The sequence below is a fragment of the Amblyomma maculatum genome, chromosome 1, assembly GCF_055883805.1.
Source record: "Amblyomma maculatum isolate TAMU_Amacu chromosome 1, ASM5588380v1, whole genome shotgun sequence".
Classification (NCBI taxonomy): domain Eukaryota; kingdom Metazoa; phylum Arthropoda; class Arachnida; order Ixodida; family Ixodidae; genus Amblyomma; species Amblyomma maculatum.
This window is the reverse complement of record NC_139344.1, coordinates 322,563,055-322,588,745: the sequence shown is the minus strand read 5'-3', so window position 1 is coordinate 322,588,745 and position 25,691 is coordinate 322,563,055. Positions and strand designations below refer to the sequence as shown.

General features: G+C 43.6%; 1 protein-coding gene across 5 annotated transcripts in view; it reads right to left on the bottom strand.

The window, feature by feature from the left end:
• Itpr (Inositol 1,4,5,-trisphosphate receptor) overlaps positions 1–25,691 on the bottom strand; it is a 127,269-nt gene that overhangs the window by 39,732 nt on the left and 61,846 nt on the right. For 4 of the 5 annotated variants that reach the window (XM_084581338.1, XM_084581430.1, XM_084581473.1 and 1 more), the window contains exons 24-32: positions 23,357–23,557; positions 19,840–20,060; positions 17,202–17,358; positions 14,632–14,760; positions 13,952–14,072; positions 11,494–11,651; positions 8,329–8,631; positions 1,908–2,252; positions 1,039–1,240 (exon numbers count right to left, since the gene is read on the bottom strand). In XM_084581338.1, the coding sequence (XP_084437464.1) occupies positions 1,039–1,240; positions 1,908–2,252; positions 8,329–8,631; positions 11,494–11,651; positions 13,952–14,072; positions 14,632–14,760; positions 17,202–17,358; positions 19,840–20,060; positions 23,357–23,557 (1,837 nt within the window). Of the gene's footprint in view, positions 1–1,038; positions 1,241–1,907; positions 2,253–5,275; positions 5,324–8,328; positions 8,632–11,493; positions 11,652–13,951; positions 14,073–14,631; positions 14,761–17,201; positions 17,359–19,839; positions 20,061–23,356; positions 23,558–25,691 lie in introns of all 5 variants that reach the window. The other variant, XM_084581514.1, reaches the window with a different exon arrangement.

The window sequence follows — 25,691 nt, the reverse complement described above, 5'->3', positions numbered from 1 at the left end:
CAAGAATATAACAAGCCTTTATGCTGATTCCTTTCTTGCAAGGATTATAACAGAATGGAATCGTTTGTCTTTTAACCAAGTGTGCTGCAAAACATATCTTTTTATCCATTTTGTAACCCCCCCCTCCTCCTTAAATTTCCTTGGGCAAAGCAGGGTTTTTTTAATAAAGAAAGAATAAAAGAATGCATTCAGCCATTTACATCAAGCTGAGTAGAGCGATATGACTAAAAGGAGAGCTCTCAGAAATTTGGCAGTTGAAGAAAGCTTCATCCTAGTCCAGAGCTCGACCACAGAACCACCATTGGTCCAGGACAGCCCCTCTACCAGCTAAGCAAATAGGATGGCTAGGAGGCGGCACGACAAATTTTAGTTCATTAACAATTTTCAAGATTTTTCTGGAAAAGAAAACTTAATGGCCACCATCCATGAGGATTAAGTCACTTCACGTTCACAAATTGCAGCCACCTTGACTAACGCCTCAACATACCCTGATCCAGGAAATGTGTGTTAGGAGCCATATTATTTGTTCTTTGTTCATCATAGTGAACATCAGTAGAATCGATAGAATAATGAAAACATGGTTTATTTCATTGCCTGAATTCTCTTCAAATGTAGAATGTGGTAACAAAGTTATGCTGAGGTGTTTACATGCTTGTTCCTCCATTTCCCTGAGTAAAACTGATGAACCAAGCGCTACTACTCCAGCAGCAATGTGCCCGCAAGCTTCTATACTGCCACCTGTTGAAAGCAATATTATCATATTTGCGCAAAAATAATGCGAGCTTTTCTCCTTAAATCATCTGCTTCAGAAAGCATTATATTTGGGACCAAGCTATGCTAGTGAAAGTTTTATGGCCTCTATGGCCATTGTGATAGCAATATGCTAGCGTTACCACAATGACCACCTCAACAAATGCAACCAGCATTATTGGTTCTACAGAACTACTATTAAATAAAAATATCAATAAAAATAAACACAAAAACACAATGATTCTAAGATTCCGACAACTGGGAGCAACAGGGCAGTTTGGCACAAACCTCGCGGACGACTTCGAGTTTCACGCAGATTATCCTTGCGCAGCAAATCTTTTTCCTCTGATGTCGCTCGGGCAGCCATGTCAGAAGTGCTGACAGTGACTGTGGACTTTATTTCCTGCTGGGCAGCCTTCATCTTGTCAAAAAATACCTTGAAGAACTTCTCCGCATTGCTGCCCGAAGTCAGCTTCGTGTGCATTGACCTCTGCAATACAACACGACAGTGACACAGACCTCATTTTCTTCAAGCAGTCTGTCACAGATCCCCAGCCAAAGAATAATATTGTAACAGGTACTATACTGCAGCACTGTCAATGAAACCAACAAATAATTTTTAAAATTCCGATAATTAGCATTTGTTTCCTAAATTTCACAATGTGTATGTTTCACTCATGCCACTCCTGTGGTTATATTAAGACTCAATATCACAGCAGCTGTGGCAGTTCTGATGATTTTCATGTTTTCAAGTTCAGCACCAAAAGTGGCATATGTGATTAAATGCCTTTTTCTTGGAAAGCATCTAAGCTGATTGAATCAGCCTTGTGGTGCTAACATGTTACATTAAGGGTGTGCCTGTTAATCATCCATGACTTCATTTGTGGTTAGTACACAAGTTGCTATGTTTTATATAAGCTGTAGCAGGACTAAGTTCAGTTTTTAAAAAAATGTTTGTCTAAAACCCCTCGAATTATTTTTTTTATTTTATTTTTTTTCCAGAGTCCGAAAGAGTTAAAAGTGCTCTGAGCATGTCTACCTGATCAGATGCCAAGCTAGGACAAGCTCGGAATACTCTGCAATTATCCAGTGGGCAATCACAGAGCACAATCTCATGAGGCAAGCTTTCCCTAACCCAGTAAGAGACTCTGGCCCACCTGTATGACAGGGTTTCCACCACGCAAGAGAGCAATCCCGAGCTCGACACTTTCGAGGAAAATGGCCAAGCTTGGGCTCATCATGATCAGCTCCACCACAAGGTCTGAGGCTCCCTCTCGGTCCAACTGGCACTGGACTTCAGCCAGCGGGCTGTGCGGACGACCCAGGGGCACCTGCTGCTGTTGCTGTTGCTGTGGCTGCTGCTGCTGCTGCTGCTGCTGTTGCGGCTGCTGCTGCTGCTGCTGCTGTTGCTGTGAGCCTTCTGTCGAGCCACGTTTGGGCTGTGGCTGCTTAGGTGGCGTACCAAGGTAACGTACAAGGAGACTCTGTCGCAATGCTTCACCCTGCATGTCACAGCTCCAGCTAACAGCACTGTTTGCCACATGAATGTCAAGAGTTTTGGTCTATTAGTTTCAACATATGCACTGCAAGAGCCACACAAAAGCACAGCTAAAAGTGAAGGCATATTGCCTCCAATTGTGCAAATCCTAAAAATTTTGCCTTTCTTACCTTCCGAACCGTACAGCCGTATCCTGCATTCTAGCGCTCTTCAGAACGTTACGTAAGTGCACAGTAGACAAAAAAAGTCGGCACGTCTCCGCAGATGCCATATCTGAAGACCGGTTCTATACTGGTGCTATGCCCAGCCAAGTACAAGCTTTGTTTTTGCATCAAGGGTTTGCCTTGCCAGCTCATAAAAGTGGACTGGAGATAGAAAGCTGTATACAATTCTGTACAGACACTTCTCTAGCATTCTGGAATTCGGCTACTCTTGACTCGCCAACACTACCTTCAATGCACCTAAGCAAGCCTGAGTGGAGGAGTGAACAGAGAAGATCTTCAATATCGGTCAAGAAGGACTCAATTATAAAGAAATTGCTTGAATATCATTAGGCATACTCTAAGCTGAAGAAAGGGGGTGTTGTAAACACATGCTTCAAAGAGATTCTGTAAAAGTCATGCGTACATTTGACAAAAAGTAGTTGCCAGCCAGGAGCAAGTCCAGCTGTAGCTAAAGGAATGATCTGCAAGAATCATTCTAGAAGAAAAACCGTGCCTGAAAAGCATAACAATATTGCGGTCGTTCCAAATATGAATAAGATTTGACATAATCTGAAGTAAAAAAAAAAGAAAAATAAAATTCGGCCAGAAAGTACATGTTCAAGTAAAGTAAACTGCAGAAAATCCACAGAAGTTAATGGAGTTCGTTGACCAGAGTGCGAGGTCTGTTCAGAGTCAGTGGAGAGTTAGTGCAAAATGTTAAGTTTCATGAAACATGGCACTTCTAACCATTTCATGAAGGCTATAAACATCCACCAAGGAGCATTAATGGTGCATTTTTTTCCTTTGCTTGAATTGCACGAAGTGCACTTGATTCAAAGTTGAAAAAAAAAAAATCATTGATGCTCATATTTAGCATATTAAATAAAATGATTATGTGAAGGGTCATTTAGCATATGAAGGAAGTGATAAAAATGGCCACAAATAACGACTGTGTCAGATAACCCATGCCATGGCCATTGCCACAATCAAGCACCATTATGTGAAGAACAATTACACGCCATGGACATCAGACCCCAGATTACCTCTTGATTAGGTTATTTAATTTCTCAATTCTCAATGGTTTGATTGATCCTTTCTCAACAATTCATACAAACCTATCAAACCTTGGCGACAAAAGCATAGGCTATAGTCACCTTTCCAGACAAGTTCGGAAAAGAATCAAGAAACTGTTGTATTAACGACACATTAAATCAGTCGGAGGATACTGCCAATAAACACTAAACTGGAAAATAAGTTGTCAGCAGTCAGGCCAAAACAGCTTTCCAGATTATTATTCTGCACCAAAGGAGGAACACACAAGTGGAAACACAAAAGAGAGAGGCAATGGTGGATGGTCGAAAAGTGCAATTATATAAAGTGATACTCTTAACAAGCCAGGGGCGGTGCATGGGACTATCACCTCTCATCTGAATACTTGTTAAAATACAAGCACTAATAAACTTTTATAAGCGCCCTACCGTGGTGGCGCACTGGTTAGGGCGCTTGACTTCTGTGGCGGGATCGAATGCCGGCCATGCCGGCCGCTTTTCAATGGAGGCGAATAGCAAGGTGCACATGTGCTGTGCGATGTCAGTGTACGTTAAAGAACTCCAGGTGGTCGCAATTTCCGGAGTCATCCACTACGGCGTCTCTCATAACCTGAGTCGCTTTGGGATGCTACAACCCCATAATCCAAACCAAACATTTATAAGTGGCATCTCTGTCTTAACAGACATCATGGTGAAGGGGCCTGCAATAATTTTGAACACTTGAGCTTCTTTCTTGGTGTGCACTGCAGTGGCAGCACATGAGGTCGCAAAGATGAGCAGAATATCCATGGTCCACTGGGCAGCAGCAGAAGGTAATTAAATAAGACCAAATGCCACACAGTTCTTGAGGACAGAATCAACTGCCCTGTTGCAAGAAAGTTATAACAAAAAGACCCAGCTTAAGTTCACAGTCCTCAAGCTGTGTACCAGCCAGGAGACATCACTGCACTGCTCTCATCAAGTGTACTAAATGTCAGCATGTCCCTGCCCCACTTGAAGCCTAGACACACGGTGCCTCCAGACTTTTGAAGACACACTTGTCTATACAATCTCAACCCCAGTAGGTACATAATTTTAGCTAAGTTGGCTTCCCTACTGAATCCTGAGTAGTGAAGTGATGAAGCCAGTGCTCATAGACCACAAATACCTCTGTCTCGAAGCATGGTTCCTTAAAAATACACATTAGATCATTAAATCACACAAACAAATATTATGTGTCTAAATTAGAGGTGCTGCTCACAAGCACATTATACTGTCGTGTCCTTAGCACCATGTGGCCTCTGCGCTGAGCCATTACGCAAACAAATATTTTGTGTCTAAATTAGAGGTGCTGCTCACAAGCACATTATACTGTCATGCGCTTAGCACCATGTGGCCTCTGCGCTGAGCCTTAGAGATGAAAAATCTGCTTTTGGTGTGTGAGCAGTGTTCAGGCTAGACCGGGTTTGACGATTAAAAGCTTAATTTATAGGTCCACCTGCACATCACTGCACATCTGTCTACATGGTCCTACGTCTATGTTCAGGTCCCCGGCTCATTAATTAAGATGTGATAATATGTAACAATGCCAAAAATGACAACAGTAAACCACTGGAAGCACAGTTCCTCCACTTGCGCTAGTGAGCCTCCATTCTAAGCACAACAAAAAGCATTGCCCATAGGCATATTTAAAAGCAAAGCACTCAACAGCTCTCTAACAATGCTGGCATGTGAGCACACGCCCTTGCAGAAAGAAAAGCAGGAAGGAGAATGCGCAAACAACAAAAGAGCCTCACCCGTGCGAGGTCAGAGATTTCTCTCTGAGTGAGCAGGTTGGCATCAACCTGGTGGCAGTCCACAGGTGGCGGCAGCAGCACAGGAAGACAGAGAGCTGAGGCGGTTAGTGCAGCGTGAGCACAGGGGCCCCCCTCTCATCATCACAGAGACCCACCACAGAAGAGGAAGGAGGCAGTGACAAGCCAAGCAGCAGCAACTACCAACACCCACAACAAAGAAGGAACTGCACCTGAACTGCACCTGCAGTGCTCACGAATCACTTGAACTGGCCAATTAAGCTCACAATGCCTACTCTGTTTAGCATCAGGCAAGAAAGTGATGCAAAATATAACACCACATCTGCTCATAAACCTGCACAGCATGGAGCCACCAGGAAAACCGGGCTTCGTACTGGTTCAGCTTCTTTTCAGACCCTTAATGTGCCAGGAAACATGGCACCCCCTTGGCTGCCAATGAACATTACAAAAGATTTGTGAGTGCTGCCGGCACAATAAATTAACAATGCCATCACGTGTGGTGTTAAAATGAAGAGACACTATAAAATGCAACATGTGTAAGATATGTGAAGAATCTCTGAGTGCATATTTTTACATGCCATGACATTCACGCACAATATAGAGAGGAAGGAATGACTGAGAAGATAAAAAGAATGCAGCTGCACAAAGAAAGAAAGCAAAGCATGACTGCACACAAACCGCACATGAACATAGTATCTGTTATCAATGGTTACTGCAACAAGTGCAGGCCCAGCACCACTGTTGCAAAAGTAAGTGCTTCCAACCTAAACTTCAGCTACGAGAAAATAATTAGTTCGGGCATTCAACGAGAAATAAAATTATAAAATCATATCACCCTGCCTCCACTTCCTGTGGCACATCCAAGAGAAAATTTACAGGTTGGGGCTGTTCTAAAGCGATTAAAATATAATAAGTCCCCATGCACCACTTAACATTTCCATATTAAGAGAGTTAGCGGCTGCTGTTATGAAGTGACTAATAATGCAGTATAACCTCTGAGATCCACACTAATGAATGTGCATTCATTTACGCATTTCACTTGTGAAATAGGTCAGTGACGGCAACACCTATATGTATAGATATTTTGAATTTTGTGTTTTACAGCCTATAGAAGCTCCATTTCTTGATAAAGGCAGTCTCTGTTTTTTGGAAACAGAGTAATCTACTGAAGCTGGTTTCAAAGTATCCTTTAACATCGCATAAAAAAAGCCAACCGACATGAGATCTGCTGGTATCGTGACGCAATTGACGCCTGCAAATCTTGGCTGTTAGGATTTCACCTGCAGCAAAATGCAAATGCCCCAGTTTCAATCTGTGACATAACAACTGAAATAACAACATGAGTCACCTCAGCAGCTGCTGTAATATTTACGGTTGGGCAACAAAAATCAGCAACTGTCAATGCTCTGGCTGAGAGTCCAATGAGATGAGAATATGTCAACTTACTTTGCATATCGAGAAGAAATGGCTCTCAGTTTGGCAGTATGAAATAAAAATTCTCCCACAAAGACATTAATGCATAATGCATCAGCTAAGGGCTGCACAGGAATCAATGGTCGAGACAGAAAGAAGAGCTATATAAGGCAAGCTGACCACAAATGCTGCCCTCTTGCAGTCTAACCCCATCCACATGTGGCACCTGCTTCCACAGCAAAAAACTCAACGCCATTAATGCGCAAAACGCCCACATCCACTCTCATCATACTTTGTGGGGATTCACAATCCCCTGCCCCCATTATAACGACTGCGCATAATTAGCACGCATGATTATGCGGTGTTAAGGAGGTTGGCGGAGGAGAGGGCACACTGGCCAACCCCACCGCCTCCCAGTCACCCGCGGCGACACTGCCGCGGGATTCCCTCTTTCCTCCCGGCGTAACCCGAGAACTTTCTCTCCCATTCCCAGTCGAAGAGTGCGTCTGTTGCAACTCGCTCGGGGTTCTTCGGTGGTTGAGCGCGCACGCGCGCGGTTCATTATTTCCGTCAAGGAGACCACCGCCGTCACCAAGAGTCACCAACACCGTTTGCACATACCGCAACGGGCTGTGAGTGCAAAGCCGCGCCAGGTGAGCAGACTCTTCCTCTCACTCCCTTGCGCGTGCTCCCCCATTAGGTGGTTTTATTTGACCCCCGTATGCGAGCGGAACGATCGCTCGCTACGGCGGTTGTATCTGAGTGTTAAGCCTCACCGTGTACGCGAGCACAATAAACTCTGTTCGAGTATGTAACTCGGTGGTTGTCCCCTCTGGCCCGAACCCGCCACAGTGGCGACTTCTCAGACCACGGGTTGGGGGTCTCAGCTCTGTCTGCTAGGGCTGGCACGTCGGGGCTAGAAGGCGACTGTAGCGTAAGAAGGCGACACTACCGGACACATTTTTGTTTTGTGCTGCACACTGCCATTCTCTTCATTTTCATTGTGCAGTGTCACAGATTAACAGTGCTCTTCATGTTATCATACAACCTGAAATCATTTAATGTTACATAGTGTGCATGCACACAGGTGGACGTATGTATGCAGGGAGGCTCTTGATATTTTTTGTAATGGTTCACCTCATAGCTGCAAGTGCGCGCTGCACCTCATTTGGCAGAACCATGAGGATCAGCTACTGCCATGCAAACTTTTTAGACAAATCGACCAAGGTACATATGTTGATGGGTGACAGCTAACTGAGATTATTTTTTCCTTCGAGACCTCTGACAAATGGACATCCAGGTTAGTTTGGATATTTCCTTCCACCCTGTGAAATCCAAGTTACAGGGCCGCTTTAATGCACTTAGCTAGGATCACTCACGGTTGCAACTCGATGTCCAGCATCAGGCTGGCATTCAAGTGATGGAAAGCAACTGCCACCCCTAGCCCACCATGCACAACTGAGGTACAATGCATGAAGAGTGAACACAGTAGAGTAAGCTGACATCATTTGCCTCACGCGTCAGAAACCTGGCTACATTCAGGCTGTGCAGCGCCTCCCTCCAGCACTCGAAACAGAGGAGGACAAGAAAAGAAAGAAGCCTACACCCCAGTGAATGCACACCTTCTCTCCGTGCTCGGTGTCGGCCATCATCTGGCGCAGTGTCTGGAGGACGCGCACGCACAGCCCTTCCTCGCGCTCCTGCAGCAGGCGCTGGGTGTGCTGCACCAGCTTGGAGACAAAGGAGGCGCAGCGGGCCTGTGCCTGGGGCCGTGCAGGGAACAGCCGCTGCGGCTCGTGCAGCACGTCCACCAGCACAGACAGCTCACTCTGCACCAGCGGCCGCAGCTGGTCCTCCAGCACCAGCACCAGCTCCTGGAGCACCTCGATTACCGTCCGGTCACCCGGGTGGCTGCGTGACGCTTCCTGCAAGTTCCCTTCTCATCACAGACGTGCCACTGAGACAGCTAGAGACAGCAGGATTTGGTTTGGCATTGCCTTTATGTTGGAGAAAATAAACTGTCATCAGTGTAAGGCGTGATAAAAAGAAAACTGGGCAGTAAATAACAGCCTGAGTGACAGGCGAGTGTGAATTAGGTGGAAGGTTGGCCTAGACAGTTACTTACACTTTGGATTTGTGACATGTCATCATGCACTGTTAAATGTCTAGAACAAATAGACAAGTTTTTGTACACTGTTTTTGCATTTAAAAAGCCTCATACTGACATACTTAATAAAAATTTTCTCTAAAGCCAGCACTAATTCCTTTGTATGCAGAGTCTCACTATAGAAAAAGTATAGCAAATATTTGCTCCAAACTTTATAACTGAGCATTAAAACACTCTGCATGATACGAAATGAAGAGTGCGCGCCAATAAAACGAGTCTCATAAACAGGCATTATCTTGCAAGCTAGAGTGAAAGACCCCAAACAAAACAGAAAAACATAACATAAATATGCTTCATCCTCACTTGTTTTCAATGTCATGTGCTCCGTACTCTATGCCCATACTGTCTGTTACATTAGCAAACTTATATAACAAGCCTTTATGCACAAACTGACTGTCGTCACCTAACAGCCCAATGCCAGTTGATGCTGGACTCTCCTGCTAAATACTGCAATTATAGATTGACCCTGACATAATGAGGTGCCAAAACGACATCTTGCACAGTGCCACTCATTGCTTTGATCAAAACAAAACATGGTGTCAAACAAAATATCATGACAGGCCACTTGTGAGCAAGGCTTGAGTTTACAGTGCCAATAGTTTAGGCAAGGTAATTGCTTAAACATTTTTCACTCGAGTTAGCAAAACCCAAAATAGAGCAGCAAGCGCACCTTTATGCTTTTATATAGACCGTTTTCGCGGCGAGGAGGAAAATAGCCTCGAACCGGAACGTGCTGCGCGGCTCCTCCTGTCTGGTATGTGGGGACGCGGGGATAGCAGTGGGGGCGGCAGGGCATTCTACAAAGAAAGGGCACACGTTGCAATCTTTTGCACACAGAGTGTCTTGAATAGCCGCAAAGTATCTAAGCCGATTAGCTGATGTGAGCGATGTGCTTTTTTTCCCTGTTCTTTCTTCTTTCATCCTTTTCTTTCCTTTATTTCCCTGATTGTTTCATTTCCGCCGGCCGCAGTTTAGCTGCTAAGAGCTGCCGCGGTTAACGCAATCTTTTTTTTTACTCCGTTGTTTGCGTTAACAAAAAAAAATAATAACAACCAAAAGGAGATGATTAACAGAAGATAAAAGATTAACAGCGGTGGTATGCGCGTGTGTTGCTCTACACTGTTCCATTTGCAACTCACTCAATTGGGCGAAGACGAGCAGCTTCTGAATTTCAAGCCCCAACCGAAAATGTTTCGCTTTGGCAGCCTTTCGTGTGAGTTCCAAACACTGCGTTTGTCGAGTAGGGACCGGAAAAACTGAATACCCGTGCAACAGCGGCAGACTTTGGGCAACAAGCGGATGATATTCCTTGCGGCAAATATTTACGAGATGCCGCCAGGTAAAGAAGAACTATTTCGATTCAGTCACCTGAGGTTAATGCAAGTATGAAAGAACCTGTCCCACTTGAAGACAACGATATACTAATAAATTGGTTGTCAACTTATTTAGTGAAACAGCGCTAAAATATATATATTTTTTTTAAACACGCATCTCGTAAGATTTTGCTGCCGATAATAAATGGGAATATGATCATAGGAATAGCAGCGATTGCTTGCAGTAAGCAAGCCTTGCGACGAAAATTGGACCATATAATTGTTGACAAAAGCAACTTTCGATGAGGTCATTATGGGACATAATTTAGGGTCCCTATTCCATAGGTATCATTTGTCCATTTTATCTTGTATTTTAATGTCAGCATGACGGCAGCATCAGACAAACGCAACTAACGCCCAGTCAGAGAAATTGCAGGATAGCAGCTTCCGCTGTTGACAAGTCATCACCACTCCCCGCACATACCGGCAAACAGGTAGTCGAGTCATGTAGGCAATGCTGAAATCAGATTGCCTAGTAGTGGACGCTTTAACACCCTGCCTGATTGTCACCCAACAAAAGTAGCCAGGGTAGAGTAAATGGATCCGAAATGGATAATGGATACTTAAGAATAGAAGCCCAGTGGAGGTGTGGGAACTTCCGCAGTAGCCGCTCAAGCAGTAAAGAGCATATGAAGGATCGGTTGACCCAACAAATCTAGCGCGTTTAGCATTGCTCCTAAACGTGACATGAAACGGCTACATTCGCTTCCTTTCTTTCCTCAAATTGTTACGGTAAGCCGTCTCTAGAAATCATTTAAGAATAAAAAGTAGATCGAAAGCTGCCATCACTGCCAGTGGTGCGCCGCCGCCTCTCTGTGCCACATAAAAGTTACACACTAATTGTAATCAGGCTTGTAGCCTTCAGCTGACCTGATCAAGAGCATAATTTTTTGTCATTTCGAATCGAATGGCTTCACTGCTACTGAAAACTTTTTTTTCTTTCAGCTAGGTACTTTCAGAAAGCAAAAATTTGCACGTGAAAGCTCCAAAATGCCGATTTCCGCTACTTGTCGCCTGTTCCGCGGATGGGACCCCACATACCAGCATGGCGGTTGTTCACAACTCGGCCGCTAGATGGCGCCACACACACAAAATGGCAGCGCCCATGATAAAACGGTCTATATGTAAGCTGTGAAATTCGCACCAACAGCTATGAGACAATGAGGTCAGTAGCTATTTCCGAGCTATTTCCGGCCTATTTCCGAGCTATTTCCGGGCTATTTCCAAGCAGCACAAATGCGACGCACGGTGAGCCTTGGTGATGACTGCTCCACAGGCTCGCGCTTGGGTGCCCTAGCAGAGGACAGCCAAGCACGAGTGTGCTTGCTGATGAGGGCACTCTTGTCAAACATGGCCGCCACTTGCGATTCCAGGTCAACGGGAATGGCAATGCCACGGCTTTTGGCTGCAAGCAACAAAATGCTATTACCCTAAGTGATGCATCATAATGCAGACTGCAATTCAGTAAGGTACATCAATTTACAGGACTGAAACTGCACTGGGCAGCCCATGTTTGCTGTAACAAAACAGGGAGGGCTTGCGGCAAACAAAGTGTAGCCATATTTTAACATAGAAAGAAGTTAACAAATGACCCAGTAGAAAATAAAAGATATTTCTATTAAATGAGTTTTGTTTTTTACCATAAATGAAATACTAGAACAGATTTTTCTGCTGTACTTGATTCATTTGCTGTCGTAGTCTAACGAAACAATGCGTGCTCAAGAGCAATGTCTTATTGTAGCTGCTAATGTGACTTCAGTTATGTTGGATGATAAATGCACCACGCATGAAGCGTTTATACAGTAAAAACTTGTTAATTTGACCCACACTATAACGCAAAAATCCGAACAATTCGAACACTGTGGGTCTCACACAGGTTAAATCCAATAGTATGCATGTATGACTGGTACAGCAAGAAATCACGAAATGCCCCTACTCAAAGCTGAATCACGTGCTGCAGGATCACCAATGCACCCATGATCTGTGCGCAAAGTTTCAGTTTTGATTTCCTGAGCTTTGCGCCAGCCCTGCCAGCCTACTGAGCCCAGACATAGGATTGGAGCCGCTGCATCCCCGAATTCCATCCACATAGTCCTTCCACTCCAGCAATAGTGTGCCAGAACTGTGCACTGTTCTTGCGGTCAAGCCTCCTCAAACATGGCGCAGCAGTCTGTCCATGGGCTATCCCGCAACTGTGTTACACGACAAAAGATGTTATAGGGACCCTCAGCTTGATTTGGTTTCCAGGGTTTGAAGTCCCAAAGTTGCTCAGGGACGCCGGAGCAGAGGTCTTTGCACAATTGTGACAACGTGGTGTTCTTTAACAAGCATTAACATCCCGCAGTGCATGGGCACCTTGCTTTTCAACTCTCTCACAAAGTGGCCACTGCAGCCAGGATTTGATCCCATGTCCTTGGGTTCAGTGGTCAAGCACCCTGAGCCCTGAGTCAGTGTGAAGAGGGCCCTTAGCATTTGGAGCTGTTCTTCTTTGATGCTTCTGACAGTGTGCACGCAATAAAGAACTTATGCAAATCTGAAAAGCGGTCACTGTCGTAATGTTTTCATCTCAAAAGAAGGCAACACTTATGCAGTCTTTCAAAAATTATATTCAATATAATGCCTCAAGCGAATGTCTGTATTTTAGGGAGTAGTACAATAATTCCAACTTAGGACAACCAAAATTTTTTTCAATCCCCTAAAATTCACATTAATTAGCTTTTAGTGCACTTTACTTGAAGAATCATATGTTAAGTTAAATTACCACGAAATCATTCCCGCTACAGGGGCTCTTCCTGCACTTTGCTAGTCAACAATTTAAATTTTGCGTAGCTAAATTCTCTGCGGAGTTGCGTAATTATCATCAATTTTACACCGCCACCTCAAACACGCATGCTTATTTAGAAAAACTGCACAAATATATCTACAGGGACTTGAATATTTGGGGGCTGGGATTTAAAAAATTCCTATGCAAAATCTACTAACCCATTCGAGCTGAAATAACGTTCACAAAGTAGCAAAATATAGTCTACGTTATCTGATAAGTGATTCAACATCGATACTTGCCTAGATTTCTCGAAATCGAGAAAAAACTGCTCTCGGCGGCGTGCACACTTTTCGCAGAAGAGAGTCGAAAAGCTAATTTAACATGGTGCGTCATCTGTCGGGCAGTGAGACAAGCTTCATCCCGGCCGTTGGCGCACTTGCCTCGCTGCCCGACAGATGACGCACCACGTTAAAATAGCTTTTCGACTCTCTTCTGCGAACATTGTGCACGCCGCCGAGAGCAGTTTTTTCTCGATTTCAAAAAATCTAGGCAAGTACCGATGTTGAATCACTTATCAGATAACGTAGACGATATTTTGCTACTTTGTGAACGTTATTTCAGCTCGAATGGTGTAGTAGATTTTGCATAGGAATGTTTTAAATGCCAGCCCCCAAATATTCAAAACCCTGTACAAGTATCACTACAGTCATTTTCATATTACAAACCTTTTTTCCTTTCATTACTTTAAAACTCTCTACACATACCCTCAAACTTGTTTGCATTGAGCATGCACTATAGACAGACGCTGCTAGCCCCACAGATGAAGCTGCCAAAGCATATCTCCATAGTTCCTACCCCTGCCCTACTGTAAGAAATTAAAAGATTAAATAAGAACTAAACTACAAAGGGCTACCAAGGTTAAAAAAATAAAAAATGCAAACCTATCTCAGCCAGGGTACGTATACAACCCTCAACGTTCATCCGCTGCTGAAGTGAAAGCCATGTGCAGGTCGACAACCGAAAAGCTGCTTGAAGAAGCCGCACAAACACAGGCTGGTGGGTCTGCAAAAGAGAGCATAAAGTTTCTCTTACAAGAGGCAACCACAACAGCAGCAGCCACTAATCATGTCAATAATGCCACTTACCTGACCCTGGTTATAAGAGCAGCATGATGAAAGAAATGCAGTACAAAGAATAAGCTCACCCACAATGCACCAGAAAACATGCAAACATGCAGCGTAAGTCCACAGAGTGTGCTGACTGGGACTGGACGTTCAAAGATTTTCAAGAGCAATAAAAATTAAATGACAAGGCAAGAAAGCGAACCAGCAACATCAACTATGCTGATTAAGCAGCACGTGTTTTCCTCGCCAAAATCACTTGCACTCTTCTTCATAACCTTCAAGGCAAATGACCGCCTGCACAATATATTTCGACAAAAGAAGGAGCATACTTAACCGGAACAGGCTGTCAAAAGAAGAAACAAAATTTGCAAACAGTGAACCTGGTGCTTTACAGCATTCGGGAGGTGAGCCATGCAAGAGAAACAGGCATTTGTGGTCTTTGCAATATGTTTCTCTGTGCCTCACTGGATCGACACATAGCAGCATGGAGACCTCACCTGTACAGTGGCACTCTGCTCTGAAAATGGTGAATTGAAGAAAGTGGTGATGATGTTCATGACTGAGTTGGTGACATAGTTCTCCAACTGCTGGTCAGCATGGCGCCGGTCATGTGTAGCATTGCAGACCTGTTGAAAGCAAGATCTAATATTTTACCATAAGCCCCTCCAGACTGATTAGGTGGAAAAACATGACAGCAACAAAAGCAACAAGAAGCAACCTCTTCAGCGCATGGCCCACACTTTGTTTCATGCCCACTGAAGAGGTAGTTTATAAAATCCCAATGTCAGGCGGGCAACTGTACATCGGCCAGATGGGGCGGTGCATTAATACACGTTTGAAAGAGCATGCAAATAACTTGGATGCTAACAAATCTACTAATCTTGTTGGCAACGTCCGTGACTGCGAATCTTGTTTTCCTTCCTTGCACCATTGTGATATCCTGTAGAAGCACCTCACTCGATTAACAAGTGGGACTATGGAAGCCTACCACATGAAGAAAAAAACAGGGTTGTGTGTTAGCAAGCCATGTAATTTACTACGCTATAGTAAGCTTGCATGCCGTGATCCCAAGTAGCCACATGTGCTTTTGGTTTGTCCATTTGTTGATAAGTTGGAAATTTTTTCTATAAATTGTGTTGCTTTCATTGAATAAACTTGAATAAACTTTCAGTTGTAAGCCAGCGCTTGTCCTGTGGTTCTTCCACTCCTGTGTTCGTCTTTTGCACTGTTTGGCCTTCATTATATCTCACCAACTCTCCCGTTTGGCTATGGTACAGCCAAATCACCACCAGACTGTAAATAATTTATTTATTTGATACTGCCAACTGCCTCTTGGCAGTCCAGGCAGGAGTAAGTGCAGGAAAGACAAGTCAAAGTCGGCACTACAAATCAAGGTAAAAAAGAATGTGAGTGACAAGAAAGCATAAGGAAATGGCTTGCAATACATATTATTGCGTGAGCAAAAGCAGCTTATACAAAATTACAAAAAAGAGCATTAAAAAGAACAAAAAAAAACACACACACATCTGCAAACTGCAAAAACAGGAGACTGGACACTCTAAAATTAACGCGCTTCATTGCAAAGAGTGCACGGCAGACGCAAAGAATTCAACCGAGGTCATACTGGCGACTTCTTGTGGTAGAGCATTCCACTCTGCTATAATTCGAGAGAAGAACGAGCAGCAATAGCGCTAGTCTTAGCCTGTGGCATCACAATTGTTTTGCTGTGCTTGCCTCTTGTTTCTCTTTTATGAAAATTGATGTAAATGTCGAAATACATTTTTGTTTGTTTATTAACTATATTAAACAAAGTTTGTAGGCGATGGAGTCTGTGCCGAAATTGTAATGTTGGGAGGCCGGACCGTGTTCTGAGTTCAGTGATCGAGGCTCTTCTACTGTAAGTATTATAAATAAATCTAAGGGCTTTCTTTTGCATGTTTTCAATGTTATTGATGTCAGTTTTTGTGTGGGGATCCCACACAATATCAGCATAATCAAGCAATGGTCTAATGAGTGTCGTGTAGGCAGCGAGTTTAATTCTACTAGTACAATGTTTCAGCCGGTGTTTAAGTAGCCATAGCCTCCTTAGCGACGCCGAAACGATGTATTGAACATGAGCGCTCCAGGTTAGCTTCGAGTCAATTACTACACCCAGGTATTTAAATTTGTCAACCAGCTTAATTGCTACATTGTTGATTTTATATGTACAAATTAATGGTGTTTTCTTCCTTGTAATGACCATGTGTGTGCATTTTGAGGCGTTTAAGTTCATGCGCCAGGACTGACACCAATTATTGATTGCAGTTAGGTAATCATGTATGGCAGTCTGATTGTGTAATGATTGAATGTTATGATACACAATGCAATCATCTGCGAAGAACCGGCATCGTACCGGGGAATCAAAGGTCAAATCATTTAGACAAATTAAAAAGACAAAGGGTCCAAGTACTGAACATTGCGGTACACCGGATACGGGAGCAGGTAAAGAAATTGAACTTCCTATACGGATGTATTGTGTTCGGTTAGATAAATAGGAGTCAAGCCAGCGGAGAATTTGTTCATTTTTTAGCACACATTGTAGCTTCAGTTTTAGTCTATTGTGACAAACACGATCGAACACTTTCTGAAAATCGAGAAAAAGCATGTCTATTTGCCTGCCCCGGTCCAGCACTGCCATGGCCTCATTGGTAATGTGTAGAAGCTGTGTAACTGTGGATAGGCCACGCCGAAATCCATGTTGTTTTTCGGAAAAGAAACTATTATTTTCCAGAAAACTAATCACGTGCTTAAAAAAAACACAGACTAACAAAGACTAGTTTCTGTTCAGATCTCTTATCAAGGTGCAAGCTTAACGATCCAAAAAATAGAGGAGGCATCAGGTTCTGAGGCCGCTCTGGTTAAACAAACATATGGTCAAAAATGCAAACAAAGGTTTGCATTTTTTGTCCACAAATAAAAAAATGCAAAACAGCAAACCAAATGCAGTTCAATCACTCATGTGTTATGCGAGCATAAACTCCATCAGCAAAATTAGCATATATGGAACAGTATTAATAATAATACATGCCATGGCCACGTCGACAAGGAAGTTGTCGAAAAGTGTCCATATATGGTGAGATGCATAGATCTCCTTCATTTCCACTTCGGTGTCAATAAAACAGTGTGAGAGGAAGTTGATGTAGGCATCTTTGACCTCGGGAAGACAGTCAGGATGGGCTACAACCCTGCATAAAAGCCATGCACACTAGTTGAGGGCATACAATGGGGCTATAAACACACATGCATGCAACTTTTGGTGTTAAGTGCTCAGATGTTTCCCAGTATCCTTCGAAGAAACACAGTCGTGTTAAATAAAAGGCTGAGCTTAAAGCTAGAAAATAACGGCACTGATCAGTTTTTATTAGCAGCCCATTTTGAGACTCCCTCTGTCCCTTCTTCAGGGGCAACTTAAACATTATCAAGCAGCAACAGGGATGTCTGATTTCTTTAGCATCCTAACAAAATCAGAGGTAGAAAAACTTTCTCACGTATCAGTACTCCGTTTATTTCTATATTCAATTCGTAGTGAAATAAGAAAAGTACAATGCCTCGTCCTTTTACATCCGTGTAAGAAGATGGGGGAGATCTAAAATTCTGAGTTTACATAAAGTTAACACACACTGGCCCCTACTTTATTTTTATTCCAATCATTCCATTCACCACAAGGTCTCCACTGTCCATCTGCTTCCCCAAAGCAAGAAAAAAAAACAAAAAACAAGACACTGTGTTGGCCAGTTTACAGAAAAATGCATAAACACATGGTTTTATTCACCATATTCCACACCGTCAGGCCGAAAGGATAGCGAAGCCAGTCATCATCGAAGCAAAAAAAACACACTCGTATTGTGCGTCCATATGCAAGAGGCACCAACGAGGTGCTGACATGCATGCTACAGAGACACCACATCTGCATGACCCATAAGCCTATTTCAATGATCAGCCGCTTTCTACCACAGCTCAAAGGCACGAATTTACCACATAAAAAGAACAGTGTTATCTAAAAAATTCCATGCTTCAACTGCCCACCAATATACATCGGAGAGACAAAAGAACCTCAACGTAATAATGAAGTCTGAGCAGTGAACACAGAATACAACCTTCTCAACAAGAACCGTGACCACAAGCTTGCTTGCTGTGACTATAATCCTTTTAAGAGGCATCACATTAAGTCATGGCACATCCAGTAAACAAAAGTGAGCATGTTTCCAAGAAAACTCCCTTCCGCACGGATGAATAGCCTTCATCACGTGACAACAAAGGGGAAGAGAAGGTCAATCCCTACTTCGGCTGCTTGCTCATTTCTTAGCTTCCCCTGATGAAGGGATCAAGTGGGTCCAAAAATACTGAGCCGCTGGTAAATATTACCTGATGTCAGCATTTCTCAATTTTTATATTTCAATCCAAACCAGATGGACTTCTATCGAGGATGTTCTCGTTCAAAGCATATACTACTGAAATCTAACAACGTGCAGCCACCTAAGCCTTTAACTGGTGTGCATGATGGCTGCATTTTCTATGATTCTGAGCTTTGCAGAGGAGCTAACCTGCAAAAAGTTCAAGTATTATCAAGGATTCACCAAGCCCTTGCTTACTCTTGACTTTCCATCAAGTTTTATCAGCCCTCAGGTGCAAGAGCACAGAAAAGGCAGCCATTGCGCACACCAGTTAAAAATTTGAGCAGCCTTTCAAAATTGAAATACAAAAAAAAAAAAAAGATCATTCAGCTATTTCTTGCCAAAACATGCAAAGCCAAGGAACATCCCAAAATGGTTCCTTCACAAGGTAGTTCTAGCAGTAGCTGAGCTGCTGAACGTTCTCCTTATATTGCAGAACGAAAAGGCTGAAAAGTAATTAGGAAGATGTTAATAAAAAATTATCAGATGTATTCAAGATGGCCCATTTTTCAATCTTTTTAGAAAATTTTGGAGCCAAACAAGTAGCAAAACTCGAGTTATCAAAATAATACAGCAAGAATCAGGAACCAAGAACCCCAACCTGTGTCTTATATCAGTGACATGTACACTAAATGTACAAAGCACTTGAAGCAAAGCACATAAACATGACATAAAATACCAGGAGAGCAAAAAATAATTGGCCCATCAAAGCTGTAATCTCTCATCAGGCACTAGAATACGACCTCATCAAAAACCCTCTCTGAGCTTCTTTGTTCAACTACTTTTACTCAAGTTCTCAATTAATTCCTTAAGGTAGAAGAATGGAGGAGCTCATGATGGTACACAGTCACCATAATAAAGGAAAGCATAGAAAGGCATTTTAAAGTTGTGTGATCATTTTTAGGTTAAAGATAATTATATAGAAAGTAGAAGACAAACCAACAACGGCAGATTGATCTGAACCTATGAATCTGGCATGCTTCCTACGATGCTCGGCGGTGGCACTTCGTTATAGTACTTTGGACAGTATTTGTGCTGCATGTAGCCCAACTCACCAGTGTCACTCTGAACGATAGGGGTGGATGCAAAATGTCTGGTATTACCGAGAGTTCCACATGAACGCGATCAAACGGGGTGAGCAGTGAAAACAGATGCTGACTTTAGTTGATATGCAGATGTGTCAGTGCTCTCAGGAATACAGGCACCAGTGCAGAAGCATTTAGTGCAATCAAAAGAAAACCACATCAAGCAAATACACAAGTCCAGGCGCACCTGCAGATGTCATCGAGGGAGAGCAGAGAGTGGCACTTGATCTCAGTGAAGACGTTCTTCCCCTCAGTGCAACTGGCGAGGAGCCGAACCAGGTCGATGTGGTAGCGTAGAGGTCCACCAGGGTCAAGCCGCTGCCTCTCGGAGCGCATAAGCTCCACCAGCTGCTCCGAGGAGCCTTTGTCATTGTACAGCACCAGGGCCTCCTCACCTGCACCGACCAGCTGCACAAGCATGCAGGGGTACCAACCTCTTAAGCACTGGCAGCCGCTTGCCACAGTGGTGGCCAAAGAGGATCCTAAACTAACATCACTAAGCTAAACATCACTGACTTCAGATGCCGAGACAAAAGGTGGGAAAGGGTAGAAAAGCTAGCCGAGACAGCAATTATTGTGATCATGACATGTACCTGTTTACTGGATGCACAAATACAAAAACAAAAAAAAAACTGTGAGATATGTTGCATCATTTTAGGGACAGGATGGCCGAGACAGGTTCTAGAGCAGCTCTTGGAACAAGAAGTGCCTTTTGGAGTAGCTATGAAGCAGAAATATAATTCTGCAGCCAGGATCGTCATGAATATCACAGACATAATAAATTGTCATTGAAACAAACTGACCTGCACCTAAGTACCAGTGCTATTTTAAGTTTTTGTGCCAAACAATTAACTACTAAACACTGCTTATCACCGCTTGACTAGAAATGTTTTTCGGATGAAATTCAAGTATAAGCAAAATATGGAGTGTGAAAATTTGTAATAAGTGCCATCAGCCAGCAATCATTCCTGTATGTAGATCTCGCTCCATACTATGCCACAAGACAATAAAATTCTGCGTTACATGATTTCTGCTTTTTTATTTATTGCCTGGAAGGCCTATATGTACAATAAATTATTCTGAGCTGATGATGAGTGATCATTTTAAACGATAGCATTATAGGACCCGTTCTGCCAAAAATCTGGCATTTTCAGTGTTCCAATTGACAAATCAAGCGCATGGCTCTGTCAGGTGGTAGATGGCAGGTGGCATGGCCGCATACTGACTGGTCAGCAAGTTGTGTGACTTTACAATACCATATAATATGGCAGAAGCATCAAATTCAGGCTTCTACTTTCAGATGGGCGTGTGAGACGAGAATTGAGCCGACCAGGATTATTGGGAGACAAGTAAGACATGCTACTCTTAGGCCATACAGGCATGCCTGTAAGAAAGACTTCATGCTGTCTTAAATGTTCTTGTGCAGTTGTCCTAGGTTTGTGCCTTGTATGCATAAGCCACAAAGGAAAGTGAGTTTAAAAGGTAAGTTGCATCACTAATATTTTGTGTCCGCAACAGTCCTTAAATTTTCTGAAGTCAAACCCATTTGAAACAATACTGCTTAGAACAATATATCAGATAGAACAATGAGCTACCGTGGCATCGTCAGGTTTTCTATTTTTTCTATGGTAAAATAAACGCTTATAGCAATGCTGCCATACTGCATTATCACTTATATCAAATCTGATCACCAACAACAACACTAAAAGAGACAAAAAACATGGAACCGCTAAATCACACCAGCCGGCAGAGCCGACCGGCAAATTGACCCTGTGCTGTGAAAGTAATAAATCGCATGAGGTTCTCCACAGACATCGTGTGTGCAGGGGACATTTACAGGCAGCTGCAGAGCAGGGGAGGAGAAAAGACAGGCTTTTGCTAAGTCGCCTTCAGTGAATAAGTTCATTATATTAATGTTTCTGAGCAAGTGCCTCTCGTCGCATAGAGAAAGCACCGAGGTGCCAATGCATCACTGCATAGGCCACCTGTGCCATGCGTAGCTTTGCCAGTCAGTGAAGTGGCCGTGCTTTTTGTTTTTCATATCCATCATCACTGTTTTCTCGCCCTTCAAGCTCAGTGGATTTCTCATCAAAAACTTCTTCTGGAAAGCAGGCTTCGTTTGAAAAGCTAGTGATGCAAAGCTTTGCGAAGCTGCCATCGGTGTAATGATGACGGTGGCCTTTTCGGGACTTGAGGAATTCTTGACGCTGACGATGCAGTCGTGAAAAATGAGAATTTCACCCACAAGGACACCATCTAAGCTGTCACTCACGCTTGCAGCAAAGACAAACAGCAATCCATGCAAAAGAGGCCTTACAAATGATAGAGTCCCTAATTCATTTTTTCCAAAGGCCCCCACTCGGGTATATGCAGTTGTTAGGCACCATTCAAAGATGGTTGATACATATTTCTCCCTTCAAAGAAATGAACACTGTAAGCTACTTTGCTCTCCTCAAATTCTCTCAAGTTTATCATTACAACAATAGTATTTCCTTGACACTTCAATATTGTTATAAGTGGGTTCGACTGTAAACACCTTATTATTCGAGTTTTTTTTTTTCTTTTTCTATTGGCTCGTCCACGCTCTGCCACTGTTGTAACGCAGTCGAGCTTAGAGTTGCAGCCATCTGTGGAGAAGCTGCAGATGTATGGGCTGCAGGCTCCTCCTTACGGGAGAAACAAACTCGGGAACCAGCAGGCACATTTAGTGCAAAGGTACACCCTCACAGGTAAATTAGAAAAACAGGTGTCTGAAACCTCGATGGGCAGATGCTGCCAGCTTGGGATTTGCCACTGAGATAGGAGGGTGCGATTGGAATCCAACTTTCCACAACCCTAAGGGTCCTAAGTTATACACACTGACCCTAGGAGGCCCATTCCTAAGGCTTAGCTACAGAGGGGCCTTATACTACTGGCAACTTGGTCCCAGTCTTCCTCATGAGCATGCCTCTGGCAGGTGGTAGTTGGCAGGTGACATGGCCAGGTAATGACTGGTCAGCGGTTTCTGTGACGTCACCTGTTTGTCCCTGTGTGTGGTGTTAGTAGTGACATATGGTGTCATGTGGTTTAATTATATAAACTCGCGTGATGAACAGGATGAATTCCGTCTTAAAATGGATAGCAGGCCTGGCCCTTCGCGGTAGCTATCAGAGACCGAGATATTCCGGGGGAAGCGGCATGAAGAGCAGCAGGCAAGACGGTGATGTCACCGACATCTATCATCTACAAAGATAAATCCCAAGATGTTATCCTAAGTTTAGCCATGTTAAACTTCTGCAATTTTTGTCACAAAAGGCAGGGCAGCTTTCATTGCACCTTCCAGGGTCATGGATGGCCTTGCCTGGTGCTTTGCCTGCACAGTGACCAGATTTCAGTGTGGTGTACCACCTCCACACACCATGTCAGTGAAGTTCCTTCTTGTGGTGAACAAGAATGCACTTTTTGTAAATGTGAATTATCTTCATGCTTCTTTTAATATGACAGCATCATTAGTTTTCATAACTATTTTCTTTCTTCCAGTATGGACACAACCCGAGCATGCAGGATGGTCTCTCGTAGTTTGTGCAGCCTGGCAGAGCTGTGCAGTCATCAGATGAATGATCTTTGAAAGTGCACTTGGCACCAGTTTAGGGGCGACAACAGCCCTGAGAGTCATGGCCGAGTAATACAATCTTTAGACATCGCAGAAAGATGTGCACACAAACCTCCTGCATGACCATGTCTTGGCATTTGCGGACATACTGCCCTTCAGCCTTGACAACTGTCTGGAGGAACTGCAGGTACTGCACATGGCGGCCATGGGTCTCAATGCAGTGCACAAAGTGTTGAATCACTCGCTCGGTCACCTCGCTGCACAGCGCTACATTGTCTTTGAAAACGCTGCACAGTGTCTGGGCCTCCAGTAACTGCACACAAGAAAACAAGCACAATTGCAGCATCACACAGCACACTACAACAGTCTAAAGAATACAGTGATGACAAAAGTAAAGTATTCAGTTAGAATCTGTTCTCTGAAAGTCAAGTTGAGTGCCTTCACTGCGCTTTATTTCTTGGCTTCCTTTTCAAGACTGCCTGACAATGTTGGGTAACGCTAAGCGTGCATACCACAAAGCCAGCACTGTCAAGGAAGCAGTGAAACAAACCAGGAAGCATGTTGGTGGTTCATATGGTTCCTACTAGGGCTGTGCGAATATTCAAACAACCGAATACAAATTGAATAATAAGTTTGCAAATTATATGATTCGCGATTTGAATACTGAATATTTGGATGACAAAATATTTTACATATTTTGCGATAGGCTCGGCACCAGTGCAGGGAAGACGATATACAGTAAAATTTCCTTAATTTGGATAATTTGAAAAAGAAGCTCAGTCTCGGCCGAGAGGTGTCGGATACCCGTTAATTCTGGCAGGGGGTCACATTGAGGTGCGACCCGTGAAGCCAACGATCATCTAATTCAGCGTGGCCAACCTAGGTCAACTCTAGGCCATTAAAACAACCATAGGCCCTTTTAAAATTTAATTAGCAATAAGCACCGAAATGCCTCATGGAATGAAACAACAGGTTGTGCTCTCCAGGATGAGCACAGGACCGAATTATGTCTGTTGAAGCGACAGCTTCACTATGCCATATAAAGCCAAGGTCATCGTGCGGAGCCGGAGCCGCTACTGTACATGCGCTGTAACCATGGCAACCAGCTGCGCTGTTCCACAGGTGTTCCGCCGCTGCGCTCGCTACAAAGAAGAGGAGGAGGGTAGCGGCATCCCAGAATATGCATGCGGCGGTGCGAAGAGGAGGAGAAGGGTAGTTTCCGCACTGCGCATGCACGCGTCACCTCGGAGAGCTGAATGAGTGAGCAGGAAAGTTCCTGCCGGCATTGCATGCACAGGGCATGAAAGTAAATTCTGCCTAGAATGGCAGTGAATTTTGATGTGTTCAACAGAACGCTGGTTGTGTTCAATGCGGCACTGGATCACCCGCAGCCAAAATTCAGTTCACCAGCATTGAACCCCTTTAATTTTTGACATGTTTTTCAACTTAGTGAGGGTATGAGCCCTTATGTTAGCATGTAGGTGGATTTGCGTACACAAAGCTTTTCTTGCATTTTAATTTTCTCGAAAATGCAATCAATGTCAGATTTCCTTCCTTTGTATCAGTAGAAAAAAAAGTAGAGTACTTAACATAATGATGTCTTTTAGATGGAATAAGCTTTCGATGTGCACCCCACACCTAATCTTCTTACTCGCTGATAGCTGTTCTTTCACTTGAAATAAACTTTTTAATTTACCAAATAGCTTTTGTTATATACTACAGTGTTGTTCATAGTGCACCACACACCTAGCGGCAGTAGGAATGTGGAGGTCAGCAATAAAGAATGTGTCGATTTTCCTCGTAGAGTAGTCAATATACATTTGACATCTTTTATCAGAGTATACACACAGCCAAAGTTTTGCAGGACACGAAAATCTCTAGATTTCCAAGAGAAGACACTAGATCCCCAAATGATCATGAAAAACCCTAGATCTAGGGATGAAATCCTACGGTCCGCATCACTAATCCAAACAGACCTTCTTGAGAATGAATTGCTTAGAATAGTGGTGACTGCGCGACTAAGGCGTGCGCTCTGTAGCAGATGCGATGACGGTCGGGAATCCCCCACAAGCAAAATATAGCCCAGCAGCATAGTTTCTCTTCTCTTAAATTCACATCATCACGCTGGTGCGTGCATCAGCGTGTCGCCCCATTTCACATTCTGCTTTGCATGTCACTGGTCTTCTAGTTCTATTTTGAGGTCGCATCACGCCGTTCGGACACCTAAGAATATTTCCCTCTCTTACATCGTCATGCTTTCTCTGCGTTTCGGGTAAGCTGACCCGTCCCATTTTGAGGATGCTTCACCGAACGTGCAGACTGCCCAGTTCATGCAGTGAAGCATCCTCAAAACGCAATGGAGCCATCTGAGAAGAGGCAACACTGCTACTGCATCGCACCAGAAAAAGTGCAGCGAAGGCACTGACGGTGCTGGTCGACATTTTTTA